This window comes from Perca fluviatilis, chromosome 8, assembly GCF_010015445.1.
Source record: "Perca fluviatilis chromosome 8, GENO_Pfluv_1.0, whole genome shotgun sequence".
In the NCBI taxonomy this organism is placed as follows: domain Eukaryota; kingdom Metazoa; phylum Chordata; class Actinopteri; order Perciformes; family Percidae; genus Perca; species Perca fluviatilis.
The window spans coordinates 10034738-10054446 of record NC_053119.1 but is presented as its reverse complement, the minus strand read 5'-3'; the positions used below and the strand labels follow the sequence as shown (position 1 = coordinate 10054446).

At 39.1% G+C, this 19709-nt stretch overlaps 1 protein-coding gene across 1 annotated transcript in view; it reads left to right on the top strand.

The window, feature by feature from the left end:
* The first annotated feature begins 3912 nt into the window (after positions 1–3912).
* Positions 3913–19709, top strand: part of LOC120563773 (pleckstrin homology domain-containing family A member 7-like) — a 155569-nt gene continuing 139772 nt past the window's right edge. Inside the window, exons 1-3 of the mRNA XM_039808177.1 lie at positions 3913–4059; positions 4195–4271; positions 4440–4497. Coding sequence (XP_039664111.1) covers positions 3977–4059; positions 4195–4271; positions 4440–4497 — 218 coding nt within the window. The 5' untranslated portion in view covers positions 3913–3976. The remainder of the gene's footprint in view (positions 4060–4194; positions 4272–4439; positions 4498–19709) is intronic.

The window sequence follows — 19709 nt, the reverse complement described above, 5'->3', positions numbered from 1 at the left end:
TCTAGACTGCTCCACTGGACGTCAGCTGCCCCTTCTTTTTTCTCGCTCTTTTTTTTTTTTTTTGGGATAAATTTTGTATTCTTTTTTAGCACCATTTATCATACAGACATACAAAACAAATTCCACAATACGTGCCAGCTAATGTCAAGTGGTGCATAGAACAGATAAACACAAATTGAACAAGAACAAAAACCCTCTCCCACCCCCCCCCACCCTCTGCGGTCTCGAGGAAAAAAAACCAAAAAAACCTGAAATCACATCTTGCCTAGTCGCTCTCCTCAAATTCTTGTGGCGTTGAGGTCATTAGGTCTGATATTTCCTGCATTTCTTTTAATGTGTTTATGTACTTACTGTATTTATTTATTTTTTTACCTTGTACGTCCTTACTGGTGTGTATTTGTCTGTGTGCATGGGTCTGTGTAGTCTGTTCCCGTCTGGTTTGGACCTGATCTGGGTTGGGTTGCGGGTGGGCAAGGGACCTGAGGGGCATTGACATATTGTTTCAACTATGCTTCGTTCGCCATGGCCCCTTTTACTGTATGTCATTTATTTTGAAAATTAAAAAGAAAAATAGTTAAAAAAAAGAAGGTGCTTTGGATAAATGGTCAAACTGAGCTTGATTACAAGGTTGTCGGGAAATCTGGCAGTCCTGCCGGCCGGAAACAGCATTGTAGTTGAAACTGAGAAATGATTACATAACAAGGAAATCATAAAAAAAAAGAAAAAGAAATGGGGAGTTCAACATGTTTTAGTGTTAGAAAATGAATGCTTTTATTTTTCTAATAAACCTCCATGCTCCAGGGAGTTGTAAATGAAGAACAGTGGGATGAATATCAACACAGTCTTTGTGTTCTTCACACTGTGTTCCACTCTTTTGGAAATTACTGTTTTTGGCGAGGAAATTTCCTGCCGACTGTGAACTTAACAACAACTCAGGTCAACTGTTTTTGTTCCATTTTGTGGATTTCAAAATAACATGTCTGCATGGAAAACATGTCAGGAGGATGTTGTCATCAGCACGCCAGCACACGTCTCCTGGATGCGAAGGCACTTGGGAAAAGCAAATTCCAATGAGCTCGGACTTCCTGACGAGTGACTCAGAACAAACTGTGTCTGACACCTGACGGAGGCTCGTATTTACCTTCAGAGCCGCTGAGGAGAACCAACAATAAAATGTTTGCTGCACGCAAACACTACAGCATGGCTGACATACCAGCAGGCTGATCATTTTGTTTAACATGGACTTATAACAGACATATTAGTATCGGTTTATATGTTGAGAGATTGCAGTACCTGAATGTTTTTTTGGAATGCCTCTTTCACAGGTCTGTAATTTTTTTAAATGTTCAATGTTATCAGCCTGATGAAATTGGCGTTATCAGTTGTTATGACTCCCATAATTATGCTATTATATGGAAAATGTTCAATTGGTAAACTTCCAATTAATTATCTAATGAAATGTTTATAGTCAGCGTACAGCAGGTCAACAGGTCATTTGTATACAGGCCGGTGTACAATAAAACATACAGTATTTGGAGAAAAAGGTTTCCAATAATAAATGAACCATGAATAAACCAAAAACTGCTTATAAAGTCAAGTAACTAAATCCTAAAAGAACTTTGTCAATAATTAGAAACGTCTTAGAAAGGTGTTGGGAAATAATGGACTAAAAAAGTGTTACATACTCTGCATCTTTATGTTCATAGTTTGCATCTATACTTTTGAGGCTTATTTTACTTACATAAATAGTATTTTTTATTGTTTGTATTAAGAGTTATTTAGGTAGAAAAAATGTAGTCAGTGTTTTATCATTATCGGCCTCAAAACTCCAGCATCACGTGGCCGGTTAGCTCAGTTGCACAGAGCAGGCACACGTATACAGAGGTTTATTCCTCCATGCAGAAGGTCTAGGGTTCGAGTCCGACCTCTCTCCCCTTTCATGGCTGAGCTGTCCTATCATTAAAGGCAGAAATGCCCATAATCCAGTATCAGTTGGGCTTTAGTAAACATGTTGCATCATCAGGGTCCCCAAGAAGATCTTAAGAGTGATGTACTGCAGTGTGGGTAAACCGACACCAGAGTTTTAGATTATAAACCCACTAAGGCCTAATAAAAGTTACAGTAAGTGCTGTGAAATAATACTTTGTTCCAAAAGAGACCCATTATTCTGGATCTTCTTTGGCGTTGTATATATACACATGGGCTTACTACTAAAGCTGCAACTAAATAAAGTGTCCACAAAATGCAGGCTGATTTGGATGAGAATTGACTTGTGTGTAGAGGAATTAAAATCAAAGCTTTTCTTAATGAGATTCCTTGTTGGTTAAAGGAAGTCTTTAATCTCATAATCAGCCTCTTCCCAGTTAAATCACCTAAATACTAGCCCAAAATCTGCACCGTTTTCATTCACTCTCCATAAACTACTGAAAAACACTGGCAGGGGCAGCTTCTCTGCTCTCTTTTCAAGGCTGGCTGTTGTGATGCCTTTAAGTACTGACAAAAATGTTGTAACTAGGAATGACTAATTTTAATAACTCCTAAAAAAAAATGACATGGCGGGTGGAAGTCTCAGATGATATCCCAGTTGGAGAGATGTGATGATAAAGTGGTGAATTTCAATATAATGTGTTACTGCCTTGCCCTGATAAATAAAAATCCCTAAAGCAATGGGTCACCTATGTGTAGCCTATTCACTGAAGCCTACACTTGGATGGAGACATACATTGTATTTTGTCCAGTGTGTAAAAACAAAACGGAATTCAAACAATATCAATTCAATTTTAAGATGCAGTTGTACTTAGAAAAACATTCATTCATTCATAACATGCATGAATGGAAAAAAAGGAACAGGAAGAAGAAACTCTACATTAAACTCTAATTCGAAAATACCAACTTCTGCAAATCACAGTGTCAAAGCCAAGAAAGACAGGTGTGACAAGAAGACAATGGAATTGAGTCTACTTCGCTTTTTGTACTTTTAATCAAGTGATGATTTTAATTTTGATAGTGGATCCACCAACCCTATGATTAATGAAAAACTTGTTCTCCCACCTGAGCAGTTTGTGAAGTTTTGGTGGCAAACATGGGAATATCAACACATGATGTGCTCCATGTGCACACAGACAGTGAATTCATGCAGTGCTATTCCCACATTATCTCACCTTTTACAAAATTACTTAAATTATGCCTATTACTGTTTATTATTAGTACTGTGTGGGCAAGTTTGTCTTCATTACATAGTTAAGAACTGACAGGAGATGAGGCAAGAGAGAGATGGGGGATGACGTGCAACAATCTTCGGATAGACTTGAACTGGGTACTCTGCAAATACATGGTCAGCATGTCAACCCCGTGGACCACCAGTACATCCCTTTTTATTACCTCTTATTCAAGTTTAAATCCCATAAGTAAAAATTATAATAATAAAAAAGTTGTTAAATTTTTTTTGCTAATTTCATGGCGCATATTAAAACTCAAACTGAAACGTGAGCTACTAAAATTGCTAAAACATTGTAAGTATACATTATTAATTACATTGTGTCAAATTGGTCGTTATTACTGTGTTTTGTTAGGTTAATAGTGTTAATAGTGTCAAAAACATTAGTTGACGTTGTTGTTCAGTAGCTAGCTCGATTATATTACGGATTTAGCAAGGCACATTCTCATTAGGGGCCTTATCCTAGAATCGCCCCTGGTGGAACTGTAAATATAAACTCCTCTTTATGTCATCATTTACCACATTTGCAGAAATGTAACTGAGGACCAATGCAGTCAGCAAAAAAAAAAAAAAAAAAAATAGCCTAGAAACCTAAATCTCCTTCAGCTCAGAATCCTGTTTTCAGTTCAGTTTGCGGTGGTTAGATTTACGGGCTCGAGTGGAGTCCCTGAAGGCAGCGCTGGCCCTAGCGGTGATCATTGAGCTCCCGGGAGACTCCATGGAGAGGGAATGAAATGAAATAGGACTTCAGACCGGATCATGGCGGCGCCTCTCGGGCAGGACACCTTACCTGAGCACTGGTCCTACGGTGTCTGCAGGGACGGCAGGGTCTTCTTCATCAAGTGAGTGGGATAATGAGCGCTCTAACGCGCCGTCTCTCTCGTTTTAACGAGGGTTGGCGGGGTCTGCTGGTGGTTTCCCCTTCCCGTCGGTGTAACAGGTGTTTTTTTTTTCTCCTCTCTGTGTCTGTGCTGCAGCGATGAGGTGCGCACCACTACCTGGCTCCATCCCCGCACCGGTGAACCCGTCAACTCCGGACACATGATCCGCTCAGGTAGCTAACTTTAGCCAAGCTAGTTCCGCGCGGCTGTTTCACCTGTGTGCTCGTGTTTACTTTACTGTGTTATTTGTGTTCGCCGCTAAGTTCAGTGTTTATGTTGGGGCCCGACGGGGAGAAAACTTTCAGGTGTCACGAACTAAGTCTGTCGGTTTGGTATTTCAGACCTACCTCGGGGATGGGAGGAAGGTTTTACGGACGAAGGGGCAAGTTTCTTCATAAAGTAAGTAACGTTACCTTATTATGAATACTGTTGCTGTCTCCGTTATTGCGCCTGCGCTTACTTAGAGTTACCGTGCAGCTTAACATGGCTCCTGCCTGCCTAATGACCACAGTCACAGGGACAGCGCGGATTTAAATGGGCTGTGGCTGGGACTGTGTGAGTTACCTGCTGACCCTCTAATGACCCTCTAATGACCCCGCTGCTTTCATTTGCTGCCGTGTATGGGACGCAGACATCCGCTATCTGTGTCTCATGTTCTGCCTTTTGACATTTAACTGTGCTTTTCTTGCAGTCACAGAATTGTCTTCCATTGATTCAAAATGTTTAGTTGCTCTTTGAGCTTACATGTTTAGTTTGTGATACTGGGAGACGTGATAGTGAAAGAGGTACTCAAGATGTTTTGCTTAAGCAAAAGTAGTCAGGATAGAACTATAGTTATACATAAAAGTCATGCATTCAACATTTCCTTAAGTAAAAGAACAAAAGTAGGCCTATTTGCATAAAAAAAAAAAATCACTTTAATATTGCAGCTGGTAAAGGTGGGGCTGGTTTTAATTACTTTATAGCTTGTGAATTCCCTTAAAATCTTTGGCATTCAGCCATAGCCTATGTATATACTCATGAGGCTGATAACCTATATCAATATTAGAGAGTTACAAAATCAGATAACCATAGGCTATTTTATCATATTATTTTTTTTTTACATAAACAAATTCTGGTAGACAAACATTTAAATGGTTGATCTGTTTCCAAACGACCCCCAAAATGCTGTTGCTATTTCTTTCAGGTAATATGTTGTTTCTTATCGGCCGACACATATGCCAATACCGATATACTATACAATAAGCTAGTATTGTCCAATGGGCCTGGATGATTTATTGGTTGGGCTCTAATAGGGTCATTTGGGGCATTTCTGCCTTTAATAGATAGGGCAGCTGAGATATGAAAGGGGAGAGAAATGCAGGAAACCGTCACAGGTCGGACTCGTACCCTGGACCTACTGCATCGAGGAATAAACCTTTACATATGTGCGCCCGCTCTACCAACTGAGCTAACCTGGCCGTGCACCACCAGGCAATTCTGACCTGAAAATGATCTAAAATCTGGATATTTTCATGTTTCAGAAGCCTTTCAGATCAAAAACAGTACATCATTTTGAACATCTGTTCAAATATCTGTCACGCTGCAATTCATCTCTCTGCCTCTTCCGTGATGACGTTTCTAAACAAGCAACATTCTCAGTATACAAAGAAGCCCTTTCGCTTTGACCTTGATGTTTTATTTCAGAGAAGGAAATGACAAATCACCTCCATTGTAGCTGCACTGGGAATAGTGTAAAGGCAGGGTCATGTTTGTCATGGTTTGGCCTAATGTCTGCAATAATTAGAAGAATAAACCACCAAACAACAGTATGTTATACACTGTGGACTAGAGTCACATGTTGAGCAGGAGGGAAAGGTACATTTGGCAGTACAGAGCTCCAGACAAATAAAACCAAGCTTTAGGACTTGGAATTGACTTTTATTCATAGTCTTCACTTTGGGCTTCATAGCCAAAGCTTTCTACCTACTTGTTTCTTGCAAAACAATGACTTTTTCCTAGCGCTGCACAATATACAGTTTTTTTTTTTTTTAATTGTCATTGCTATATCAACTGGCGCAATAAACACATCGCAATAGACACTCAGAGATTTTAAATTTTTTTAAATTCAATTCAGTGTTCAATTTGTTCAACAAAATAATGATTTGCTTTCATTTGTTTTAAATTCAACAAGCAATTTGTATTTTAGCAGAATACTGAAAGAAGCAGAAATACAGAACTGAGTACACTTTAGAAGCCTATCTGTTATTTATTTAGGCTATCGCACGTAAAATCGTAATTGCGTTATTCAACGTTATCGCATATCGCATATTTTCCTCATATTGTACAGCCCTACTTTGTCCTTACTCTGATACTACCAATGCATCAGCAGTATTTAAATGTTTTTGGGTGGATTTCTTCTTTAAACTAGAATCTGAAACGTTTCTTATACTAACTGCAAAAACAGCAACCGGGCAAATAGAGGACTTGGGTTGCTGAGAGGACACTGGTTTATCAATATTTGTTTAATATCTACTACCATAAATTATTATATATTGGTCACTGAAATGTTTCACAGAGGTACAGAAAGATCCTATGATATGAATATTTTTCAGGATAAATCTGGACTCAATTCCTCGAAATACCTTCTCGGCATTCATGTTTTTTCTGTTTGTAGGTTTGTTTGTAAGAGGCCTTGGTGGATAATTGATTGGTCCGTTCGTTGAATATTCATATGTTCCTCTTCTAAAGCGTCTGTAAGATGGGAAAAAATAAAATTTTGACAGTTAGATTCGGTGACTCAGCTGGTTAGTAATCAGGTGTTTTGAGGTCTTGTTGTCTCCTTTAAAAAGCTCTCAGTGGGACTTAGTGTTTTATGACTTGTGCTGAGCTTTTGTGCTGACAGAGATTTGAAGTGCCATTGCAGATAACAGAGGGCAAAGGTCATATATGTTGCAGTGGCTGGTAATTGCTTCAGCACAGAGTTGGTTTATTTTTCAGGTGAAAGCTCTTTTAGATTTTGAGTAAAATGCTGTCGGAATTCAGGCAAATATGTCTTGTTGTGTTCGACGCTGATTAAAATGAATCAGAATGTGTGTGCGTGTGTGCGTGTGTGTGTGTGTTCATTTATGCCACACTTTCTTCTTGTGTAGCCTTAACTTGAAGCTCAAGCATTCAGTGTTTTAATTGGCTGTCAAGCTGTTAGCAGGCAGTTGTTGGTGTGCCAGATAAAATCTTATTTGGCTGGAAAACATCTGAATTTTCCTCCAAACTGATTTCAGCCTTGATACTTTAAAGGTAGACCAGCTGCAGTAGATAAGCTCGTAATGCAGCCTGGTACTGCCCCGTATGTTCTTGGAGAGTACATCCTGTTAATCCACTTTGATATCAAGGATTGTTGTTTTATTCCTGACCTTAGTATGACATGTAACACTATCCCTCTACCTACCACTGGAGATGTCACTGGTTACCATATTAACAATACCTGCTTCCATTACCTGGTTGGTAGCCAGACTAGAGTTGACCATTGCCACCTAAATAGAAAAAGTTTCAGTTCTAATAGGACAGAGACTGTACGTTTTGCAGTAGAAGTAGTAAAGTGCCACAATAATTAAGTGATCAGTCAATCAATTGATTGATTGATAACAGAATAATAATGCAAGGCATTTATTAAGGAAAAATGCCAAACATTTACAGGTTTGGCCATCTCAAATGTTAGGATTTCCTGCTTTTTTTCTGTTTTAATATTTCGGTAAATCAAGTATGTTTTGGTTTGAGCTACAAATAATGATTGATTGATTGAACGTTGATTAATTGTTTTGTCTATAAAATGTCAGACAATAGTGGAAAATACTTTTCCCACAGTCCAAGGGGGCATCTTCAAAGGTCTTGTTTTAACTGACCAACAGCCCAAAAGCAAAATGTATTCACTTTATCTATCTGGTATTACAAAGAAAAGCACCAAATTCTCACACTTGAGAAGCTTGATCCAACAAACCTTTGGTATTTTTTGCTTGAAAATGACTAAAACAATTATGCGATTATCAAAATAGTTGCAGATCATTTTCTGACTGTTAACTAACTGATTAACAATCGTTGCAGTTCAACTTTGAACTGTTGGAAAACAAAAAAAAGCAATTCAAAGATGCCAACTTGGGCTCCGAGCACATCTGATGGGCATTTTATATACTGATAGGTCTATAAAAGGTAATTGATTAATTGAAAAAGTAATTGACAGATTAAGCGAAAAGGAAATAAGTGTTAGTTTTAACCCCACCATAGTCTTACAAAATGTTCTATGCTAGTTACAATGATACTGCCATACTACTTAGACATCACATTGCACAAACTGTTTACTGACTCTATATTGGACCTGTATTTTTGGTAGACTCTTTACTGTATTTTGTATGTTTTATATTTTGCGTATTTAATGTGTAACTTTGTGTTGCAAGTTCATGCTTTGTCTTGGCCAGGTCATCGTTGCAAATGAGAATTTGTTCTCAATTAACCTACCTGGTTAAATAAAGGTTAAATAAAATAAATATACACTAGTAGTTTAAATAACCTAATAAAGAAGAAGACTTAAAGGGTAAATACCGCTTTTTCAACCAGGACCCTATTTTCCTATGTTGTGTCTAAGTGACTGATGGGAACAACAATCGTTGACATCGGTCCAGTATTAAGCGAGATTGCTGCAGTCAGCAGCGGCGAAACAAGCTACAGTGTAAGTTAGGGCAATTGTCCAGCTTTTATTTACCTTCACAAAAGTGCTCCTTTTGCCACTGACAGACTCAGATTAATATTCTAAGTGTCTGACAACATTATGGTAAGGATCCCTTCAGAGATAGACCTTTAAAACCTCTTTGAGACCTTTCTGTTTAACCAGAAACAGCTCTGAAGTCGCTAGCGCTAAACCCACCAGACTCCGTTTTAGAAAAGCAATTCTTTTTAGCGTGTATAGAGCCATCATATTTTTACATATAAATTGGTAAACTATGTGTTTATTTCAACCAAAACTAGAGTTGTGATGGTTGGAAAAGTGAAAAGACGACCAAAAACGTTTTCCGTAGTTTTATTTTGTTTCTGTCGACTTTGAATGAAGTGTATTTTACGATGCTAAAATTACTGTTCATTTACATGGAGTCTGGTGGGTTTAGCGAACGCAATTTCACGGATGTTTTTATGTTTAAAAAAAAGGATCTTACTCTTTAACAGAAAGGTCGACCTCCTTAGAAATCCTTTCCATAATGTTGTCAGACACTTAGAATATTAATCTGAGCCTGTCAGGGGCAAAACGAGCACTTTTGTGAAGGTAAATACAAGCTGGACAATTGCCCTATTAACTTACATTAATACTGGACCAATGTCAAAGATTGTTGTTCCCATCAGTCACTGCGACACAAAAACATAGGAAAATAGGGTCCAGATTGAAAATAATGGTAGTAACCCTTTAATAGAGAAGAATAAGAATGGAAAACTGACTTTAAGTTGGTTTATTCTGCAACACATGTATACAGGTCAAAACTTCAGGTGCAAAAGTAAAACTGAGGAGGGAGAAAACACTCTTTTCCTTTACCTAGGGACATTTTGTTTATTTTCAGTTTCCCTCTCCAAATTTTTAATTGACTTATGAATGGTATTTCTTTGACAGAAATGATATGGTGAAGTAATAACAACTTGAAATCCAATATCCTATTCACATCGGAGGGGGACTATTTATCTAGAGACCGTGTTTATGTGACTGCCCCCCAGGGCTCCACCACTGTCTGTTCTGGAACCTCTTCTATCCGAAAAATGTTTTTCAGGCTTTTATTACTAGCAAAAAGAACAACACGCCTCCCTCTCTGTCTCTGCATGGTTTTTATTGTCTTCGGATTCTGACAGAGTTCTTTTATCACTTTTGATGCTGTTAACAGAAATAACCTCTATGGCTTAGTAACAAAGCAAACCCAGGAGATCCAAGTCAGGGGCCCCTAGAAAAATGTATTCATCTCTTATGTAAGAGGAATACTTTTTTAGTTAAAATGACTGCATGCTGACCACTTGATGCAGAACATATTCTTGTTGCTTCTTGTTGTTCTTGTTAGGGCTGCAACTACTGATTGCTTTCATTATCCAGTAATCTATCGATTGTAGATGAAAGTTCACTATTTCCTTGACACTAGTAATTGAGTACTTGTTTCATGTATAAAATGTCAGCAAATTTTATACATGCCCATCGCATCTTCTCAGAGCAGTTTCCCTGAGGAAATTGGTTAATGGAGGAATTGAGCCACAAGATAAGGCAGATTACCCCCTCTGATGAACTCTCTGTCTGATCACAGTCATTGATTCTAACCGAGCTGATACAGTTCAGCTGTTCAATGGCCAAGCACAAATTAACTTCAGACTCTGTTGGACAAAATTATTTTTCTTTTCTCCGACATTGCGCCGTGCTGCTCTGATTTATTTTCTGCAAAGCAAACATGAAATTGGGTCACTTCATGTGGCCTTTGCTCTGTGAAGTAGCGTCTCTGCTTGTACCCCTGAAATCCTAATCACAAAAGTGTAGTCAATTTGAGGCACCTGTCCTCCACCATAATATGCGGCGGGAAACCCTGCAGAGCTTAAGGTGACGTTTTTAAATTGCTTGTTTTGTCCGAAACCCAAAGATATGCTGTTTATATCAAGTGTGCATCCATCCAACTGGTTTTATGCATTTTCAATTTGTGCATGAAAAATGGAGTGGAAACACTGGTAACTGTAAATGAACATTAATTCACATTCTCTTCTGCTGATTTTATGGAAATTTGGTTAAAAATTGCACTAAATTTGAATGTTAACCTGACTAGGCATGGGCCGGTCAAGGTTTTAAAGCCACTAAAATTTTCCGTCATACCGTTCCTAAGGCATGAGCTGTTTTTTTATGAGTGGTCAAGGAGAGAAACTGCAGTTTAGTAATCCGTCTCCCTGCCAGGAACCCGTGAATATTTGACAATTTTGCTTAATAAATGACTTGAATGATTTAATCGATTATCAAAAGGAATCGTTTCTGCACTACTTCCAGAAACCCAGGAAGGGAAAATACGTCATTGAATCGTCATCACATCCTAAGGACACTTACACCTTAAATGTTGCATGTGTTTCTAGCTAAATGATCACAATCTACTATCTTAATATGCCATGTGAGTATCATTTTCCAACTCCCAGAACTGTTGATGAGCTCACTGTAGACGTAGCATCAGCATCAGCAGTCAGATTGTTTGTCCGCCTCTGGCTGTTTTCTTGTTACTTCTTTCCTGTCGGTCCCAAACGTTCGTGCGCATTTGTTCTTTGCCTGGGCCTGCTGTAATAATCCCCATGGACAAGTGGGATGTTTGGTTTGTTTGACGACTTCCTGCACTGCTGGGATAAACCCACTCTCGCATACCTCTCTTCAGAGGTATTACTCAGTGTACGTAAGACGTTCTCACTATTTGTGTCTTATGTTCGCGGACACTCATACCTTCACACACATAAACAGACATGATGTGTGATTCTCCAGATGGGTCTTCCTCCTCCCTATCCTCCAGCCACTCCCAGCAAGGGGGGGGGGTCCTGGTACAGGGAGGTGGGGAGCAGAGACGATCAGATCCACGGAGGGATAAACCTCCCGCAGGAACGTCTTCCCCGAAGGGGATTTAAGGAAGGCAGCAGGGAGAGGGAGACAGAAGCACACACACACACACACACACACACACACACACACACACACACACACACACACACACACACACACACACACACACACACACACACACACACCACAAGTGAGAGACTGAGAGATGTCAGTAATGTCTGTGGGTAGTAGAAGACAGCTGGTTCAGTCCTGTTGCCATGACCTTAGTCATTATCCTGTAATCTAGAAAGGCGTGAGAAACACGGTCTCTACCTTGCTAGAGCATTGACTCTGTTTGGAAATAAGTTCTGCAACAGTAGTCACCATTTCATTCACATGAAATCAGATTTCACTTTCTTGTAGTGCTGAAACAATCAGTCAATTGGATAGGAGGGTAGGATAGACTTTATTAATCCCACGCTGGGGAAATTCCTGTGCTACAGCAGCTCAAAAGAAAAAAAATGTGCACACATCAGAATAACACAAATATACATTAAGTAGACATAGGCGAAAAAGTATACATATAGTATAAGAAATAGAATTAGTTATAATAATATAAAACAAACATATTTACACAATAAACACACTTATATAAACAGAATTGACAAGTAAAGAAACTGTCAAGTATTTTAAAAACTGAGTAGTAGCGTTAGGCATTTGTCAAGCAAACTACCAAACATTCTTGGGTTTCCAGCATCTCACATCTTTTTTGTCATTGTTTTATATCATTGTAAATTGAATATCTTTGGCTTTTTCAACTGTTTGTTGGACAAAACCAGCAATGTGAAGAGTACAGTGCAATATTACAAAAGAACAGCTCCAGTACCTTTAGTGTCTGTCAAAAACAGGTACATATTACATCACTTTCAAACCCCTTCATCTCGTTCATGTAGTGGTTTGGCAGTTTGCTGGATTGACCTGTGGGACTTTAAATCCTCTGCTACAGGGTAACAGCTGATATTCACCAAATAAAGCACAGATGTGAGGGATGAGATGTAATGCTACCAGCGAGAGACAACCGTCTTTTAGTATTTGCAGTTGAGTTTAATCCACAGTAAAATTAAATCTTAACTCAAGATCGACTTACTAGCTTTTTCTCCCTGGATCTTTCAAACACATCTCACGGTCTTCATTAGCTCAAGCGGGCCATTCACGTTTTACTCCAAAGGTCATCTTTGAACAGAGACGGGAGTTATGACTCCACCCAATACGCAACCACCTGTTATCACTTTTGATGACACCTGAGCGATCTCCATGACAGCTGAGCAAACTTTATACTGATAAAGACTGTGAGGCGTGGTTGAAAAGCCAAGAAACTGCTGGTAAGTGATCTTTATTCATCTATTTTAATTGGGTCAAACTTTCGTTTCCAAGGTCCAGAATGAACTTTTACAATCAAAAAACAATTGTATCATACAGTTGGTCCATAATGTGATTACAACATGTATTAGAGATAGGAAAAATAACAGAATCTTTGTGACCTCAGTCTTCTAAGAAGATAAGTTTGCTGCTATATGCGTACGCCAAGATAAGATCGCATCCACATACAGTAAATACCTTAATAGTCATAGGAGATAACTTGTTTAATCTGTGTATTATGGTCTTTAACTAGTAGAGGATATTGCCCTAAAGTATAAGCTTCCCTATGGATAGTTTGAGAACAAGACAATGCTGGGTAATTGTCTACATATTTTATACTGTTAAATTGTTATATTGTTGATAAGATGATATTTATTTTATTGGCCTGTACTGGTCAAGAACATAAAACATGTTACAAAACTATCACTGGTACAATATATGTTTTGATTACATACAATATAAAGACAATAGTCAAGGATCTTGAAAGATGGAAGATAAAAAAAAGATTATGCAAGATTGGTAAAAGAACAGCAGTACATACTGTATAGTACAGGGAATCTAAAACAGATATGCAGTACATTAAAATTCTTAACCCTCATGTTGTCCTTGGGTCAAATTTGACCCGTTGTCAAAGTTTCTATGTCAAAAATCTGGGTTTCTTTCAAAGAAAATAACATGGATGGTTCCATACACAAAACAGGCTGTGGTTATCTATCAACACGCGTTCCTCTGATCTTAACTAATAGTCAAAATAATTCATAATTTCTGCATTTTCAAACATAAAATCTAAATGTAGGTATAATTTAATACGAATTAGCTTTATTGACCATGAATTCCAACCAAGAAGTGTAAAACTAGTGGTAATAAGTTGGAATGAAGTTGGCTAAGAAGATGTCACACAGAATCGGGTGATAATTTATACATTATGCTTCATGAACAGGCAAAACAGACGGGGGACAACACAAGGGTTAAGTGACTGCATCAAATGACCAGAGTAGCTTGCCTCTGATTATTTAATAAAAAACAAGTTTTTAAAGAGTTTTCCTATTCTTATCCGCTCATGCTGAATGACTCAGGGGTTTGCAGTTTTGCAGAGGTGACGCTTTTGGCAGAAACCTGTAATTGGTTGTGCAGTTATTTGAGCACTGCACGACTGGCAGCGTAAGCACAATGATAGTATCACAAAGCCGTGACAAAGAGGCTTATCTCAAAGAAGCTTACGATAATGTCAGGAGTATGGCCTTGCAAGACTTAAACCCTTTAAGGCCCTGTGTTACACTGACTGTAGATACAGTGCCTTGCGAAAGTATTCGGCCCCCTTGAACTTTTCGACCTTTTGCCACATTTCAGGCCTCAAACATAAAGATATAAAACTGTAATTTTTTGTGAAGAATCAACAACAAGTGGGACACAATCATGAAGTGGAACGAAATTTATTGGATATTTCAAACCTTTTAAACAAATAAAAAACTGAAATATTGGGCGTGCAAAATTATTCAGCCCCCTTAGTTAATATATACTTTGTAGCGCCACCTTTTGCTGCGATTACAGCTGTAAGTCGCTTGGGGTATGTCTCTATCAGTTTTGCACATCGAGAGACTGACATTTTTGCCCATTCCTCCTTGCAAAACAGCTCGAGCTCAGTGAGGTTGGATGGAGAGCGTTTGTGAACAGCAGTTTTCAGTTCTTTCCACAGATTCTAGATTGGATTCAGGTCTGGACTTTGACTTGGCCATTCTAACACCTGGATATGTTTATTTGTGAACCATTCCATTGTAGATTTTGCTTTATGTTTTGGATCATTGTCTTGTTGGAAGACAAATCTCCGTCCCAGTCTCAGGTCTTTTGCAGACTCCATCAGGTTTTCTTCCAGAATGGTCCTGTATTTGGCTCCATCCATCTTCCCATCAATTTTAACCATCTTCCCTGTCCCTGCTGAAGAAAAGCAGGCCCAAACCATGATGCTGCCACCACCATGTTTGACAGTGGGGATGGTGTGTTCAGGATGATGAGCTGTGTTGCTTTTACGCCAAACATAACGTTTTGCATTGTTGCCAAAAAGTTCGATTTTGGTTTCATCTGACCACAGCACCTTCTTCCACATGTTTGGTGTGTCTCCCAGGTGGCTTTTGGCAAACTTTAAACGACACTTTATGGATATCTTTAAGAAATGGCTTTCTTCTTGCCACTCTTCCATAAAGGCGCAGATTTGTGCAGTATACGACTGATTGTTGTCCTATGGACAGAGTCTCCCACCTCAGCTGTAGATCTCTGCAGTTCATCCAGAGTGATCATGGGCCTCTTGGCTGCATCTCTGATCAGTCTTCTCATTGTATGAGCTGAAAGTTTAGAGGGACGGGTCGTCGGTAGATTTGTAGTGGTCTGATACTCCTTCCATTTCAATATTATCGCTTGCACAGTGCTCCTTGGGATGTTTAAAGCTTGGGAAATCTTTTTGTATCCAAATCCGGCTTTAAACTTCTCCACAACAGTATCTCCGACCTGCCTGGTGTGTTCCTTGTTCTTCATGATGCTCTCTGCTTTACACGGACCTCTGAGACTATCACAGAGCAGGTGCATTTATACGGAGACTTGATTACACACAGCTGGATTCTATTTATCATCATTAGTCATTTAGGTCAACATTGGATCATTCAGAGATCCTCACTGAACTTCGGAGAGAGTTTGCTGCACTGAAAGTAAAGGGGCTGAATAATTTTGCACGCCCACTTTTTCAGTTTTTTATTTGTTAAAAAAGTTTGAAATAGCCAATGAATTTCGTTCCACTTCATAATTGGGACCCACTTGTTGTTGATTCTTCACAAAAAATTACAGTTTTATATCTTTATGTTTGAGGCCTGAAATGTGGCAAAAGGTCGAAACGTTCAAGGGGGCCGAATACTTTCGCAAGGCACTGTACCATCAAGACCACTGGAGTAATTTTTGTCCTATAATTATTTTGTATGAATGTCTTTGTTAAACCTTTTAAACGGTTTGCTGAGCAGGTGGGCTCTTTGTCAGCAAAGTGCAGGGTTTTTTTTAGCGTTCAGTCTCTTATACTGCCCAGCATGAACATAGTCTTGGTTAAACAGACATTTCCATTAATCTTTGAAGTAATACAGCAGCTGATAGCTAACTCTTTCTCAGCGCACAGTATGATAACCTTGAATTACTGTTTCACAAACCTCACAAGGAACCAAAAGGAAGACTTGGAAACTCACTGAGGAGTCTTAGCAGAAAAGATTCCCGTTTCCCTGGAAAGATGCTGACGGATGTGAGCAGAGTGACATATTCAGCTTTTTTCATTTCTCAAATTTGGATGTGACTGAATGGACTTAAATATAGATGTTGTGTACAAAGAAGGCCATGCTGCATTAGAGAGAATCCACATGAATGGCTGCTTCGAAGGTTGTTTTCTCACACCGAAAGGACAACTTCATGCACACGGTCCCCATGGAACACGCAGTTGTTTTCCATCTTGATGGAAAATATTTGCGAGCCTTCTAATAAAACCGATGGATAATATTAGAGGCGTAAGAACATGGGGTTGGTTTGTGCTCGCCGTCTAACACTCTTTGTCCTCAGATGAAAAAGAGGCTTTGTTTTGCCGTGGAGCCGTGGCTAAACCAAAGAACCAACAGTTCCCTGGCAGACAAATAAAGGCTGGAGGAGAAAGCTCTGTCAACAATAGCTTTTCTGTTGTTTTCATTGGTTGAAGGTGCTAGCCAGTTTCTGTGTTTGCTTTCGAAACAGCAGGAAAGTTAAAGATTATTTCTTGTATATGTCAGCCTAAGGACAGCGTTTATATCAAACGTTGTCTTCATGCGCTGTATTCCATACTTAATGATGTTCCCTCCAGATATTTGCTTCCAACACCTGCTTCTCTGCTGAAGTCTCACTTCAGTAACATAAGCCAGGATTAAATGAAGTGTTTTCCATAACGTGCTTTTGCCTCTTTGACTGCCATTCAGCAGACTTTAGATTATGAGGGTAAATTAGTAACTTCCAGTGGTGTTAGGGGTAAATAATTCCCCCTTTTATGTTCTGGCTTCATTTCACACATCTCAAAGCTTTATATTGCACTGTATGTTTTTGGAAGTCCTTGGCAGAAACACAGCCAGAATTTCCTTTCTTTTTTTTTTTTTTTTTTTTAACTAATCAAATGTGTCTTGATGGAGCTTGAAGGTTGTCACCTGCTGCATAACTGGAATGTCAGGTACACTTAATGGAACACAACTCAGATGTTTTGGCAAATTGAGAAATCACCCGGGGTTATCCGATTATCTTTCGATTTTAAGTTCACTATTCTATTAAGTGCCGCAATAAGAGCCACAGGGTGGCAGAAGGGTACTTTACAACAACAGTTTGAGTTTCTCAGAGTTTACAAGGTTTAATCGAATGCGCCATACCCACACGCTTTTACCGTTGTTTACATGACTCCCTCACGTGGATGGCAAACATTTTGCCACATTCGTAGCTTCCGGGAAGTGGGTCATCTCCGACCATTGACATACATATATATAGTCTCCGACTCTGGAGTCTGGAAAAGTCCTGCTGCAGGCTACCGGTAAGCTAACGTTACCCTGTGTCTTTACCTGCATGCTACCAGCCGGTAAGCTTACGCTATATGTGTTGTTGTCTTTTCCTTAAGGCGTGCACAAGTAAGCGGGGTGGAGAGAGGAAAAAAAATACTGGGGGAATCGCCGAGCCTCATTTTGATTGTTTTATTTAAAATCGCAATCGTGACAACCCTAGAAATTACAGCTGTGTATTGATGCTATTATATCTTGGTTGTGGTTTGGCTTGATGGAATACTTTTTCCACACTTTGGTATGCATAAAGCCAAAAGAATAAACACCCCCTGCTGAGTGGAGTGAATATTTAATGTTTGTTCGTCTCTGAAGGTGAGAGAAAGTAGAAGTTGCTGGAGGATGAGGGCGTTCTTTTGTAGTGAATGACTTTGGAAATAAGATGAGTACATTTTCATCAAATCTAGGAAGCTTCCCAAGAGATAGCATCTGCTGAGACAGCTTTTACACACATACACACACACACACACACACATACACACACACACACACACACACACACACACACACACACACACACACACACACACACACACACACACACACACACACACACACACACACACATTGCTGAGCTTCAATGCAAATCCATCAAAACTAAAACAAGTTGGAAACACTGCTTTAGTACGCCATGCTTTATTCACCAAATGATTTTGGCTAACTTCAGCCCTGATGAAGGCCAGAGTTGGACCGTAAACATTACCAAGAAGAGTTATGTGCCACTTGAAGCCCTCATCCTGGTGTTATGGGAACTTTTGACGGGCATTGTTTATGATGTTTTGCCATTGTATAGCCTAAATGATATAATAATTGAAAGAAATAGTCAACAGATTATTTGATAATGAAGCCCTAATAAACGTCCTTAAATCCATGTTGATTAGAAATCAGGAAAAAGTGCTAAATAATCAGTGATCTTTGATCTTGACTCAGCATTGCTCTTGCTCATTTAGTCTATTCATAAAGCAGGATTTTACCTGCCGCCGTATGAGTGTATAAACAATGTTGTCGTTCACAAAATCAGCATTAATACTGTGCTAAAGGCACTGTGTGTATGTGTGTGTGTGGTGTGTCTGTGTGTGTGTGTGGGCAGACAGACAGTGTAGCTAAGATTGCAAAAGTGGGGTGAAATTGTGTTGTTCTTCAGCTCATTGAGAATAACACTTTCTGGTCATATTAATGTTTTACAAGTATGAGTAAAGTTTTGAATTTTAATCTGAGTTGCAGGTACCAAGGAGGGATGTCAGGTGAAGTGATAGAGCAGTGAGTCAGCGCTTATCCCTGACTCACTCTATTCATACTGAAACCCCACAGGGACTCAGCATCACCGCTGGCTAATGATTCATCAACAGCTGTGTCTGTGTGTGTGTGTGTGTGTTTGTGTTTGTGTGTGTGTGTGTGTGTGTGTGTTTGTGTTCTTTCATTAGTTCATAAAACTGGACAAACTCAAGTAATCGAGCAAAATGCTCGACTTGAAAGGCTTCTTTTATTCTCTCTCCACTCACTGAAAGTTAACTTCAGAGCTGACATAAAAAAGTACATACGTTTATTTCATAAATCTCTTCACCAGCTTTATCTAAGGTAACACTTGTGCATAATATCTCTCTCATTAAACCACACGTAATGTAACAAATCGTCTTGAAATGCCGGCTAGACTGTGACGTGTCTTTCAGCTATACTTGGAAAAATACGACTACACTTTTGACATTACTAATTTCTTGCTGAAATGTAATGACAGAGTTAGTATTCTTCAAGTAGTATTATTAACAAACTTCTGTGTGACAGGGTGTTTACATGACATACAGTGGTGAGAATGGCACTTTATTCTCTACAGGCTGTTTGTGAGTTCAAATGTTCTATAGCGACAAACAACCAGTATGGTAACAAGCTGCATAGGGATCGGACAACAACTATGAATCCCAATAAAAGTGCAAAGCAGGGAAGCGAAGCATTTTTCTCAAACTGTCGATAAATCTTTTCTGTCCCCTGTCCCATTTTCTAAGTCCACTTGGACACCACTAATCTCTCCTGAGTAGGTGGGGTAATTATTG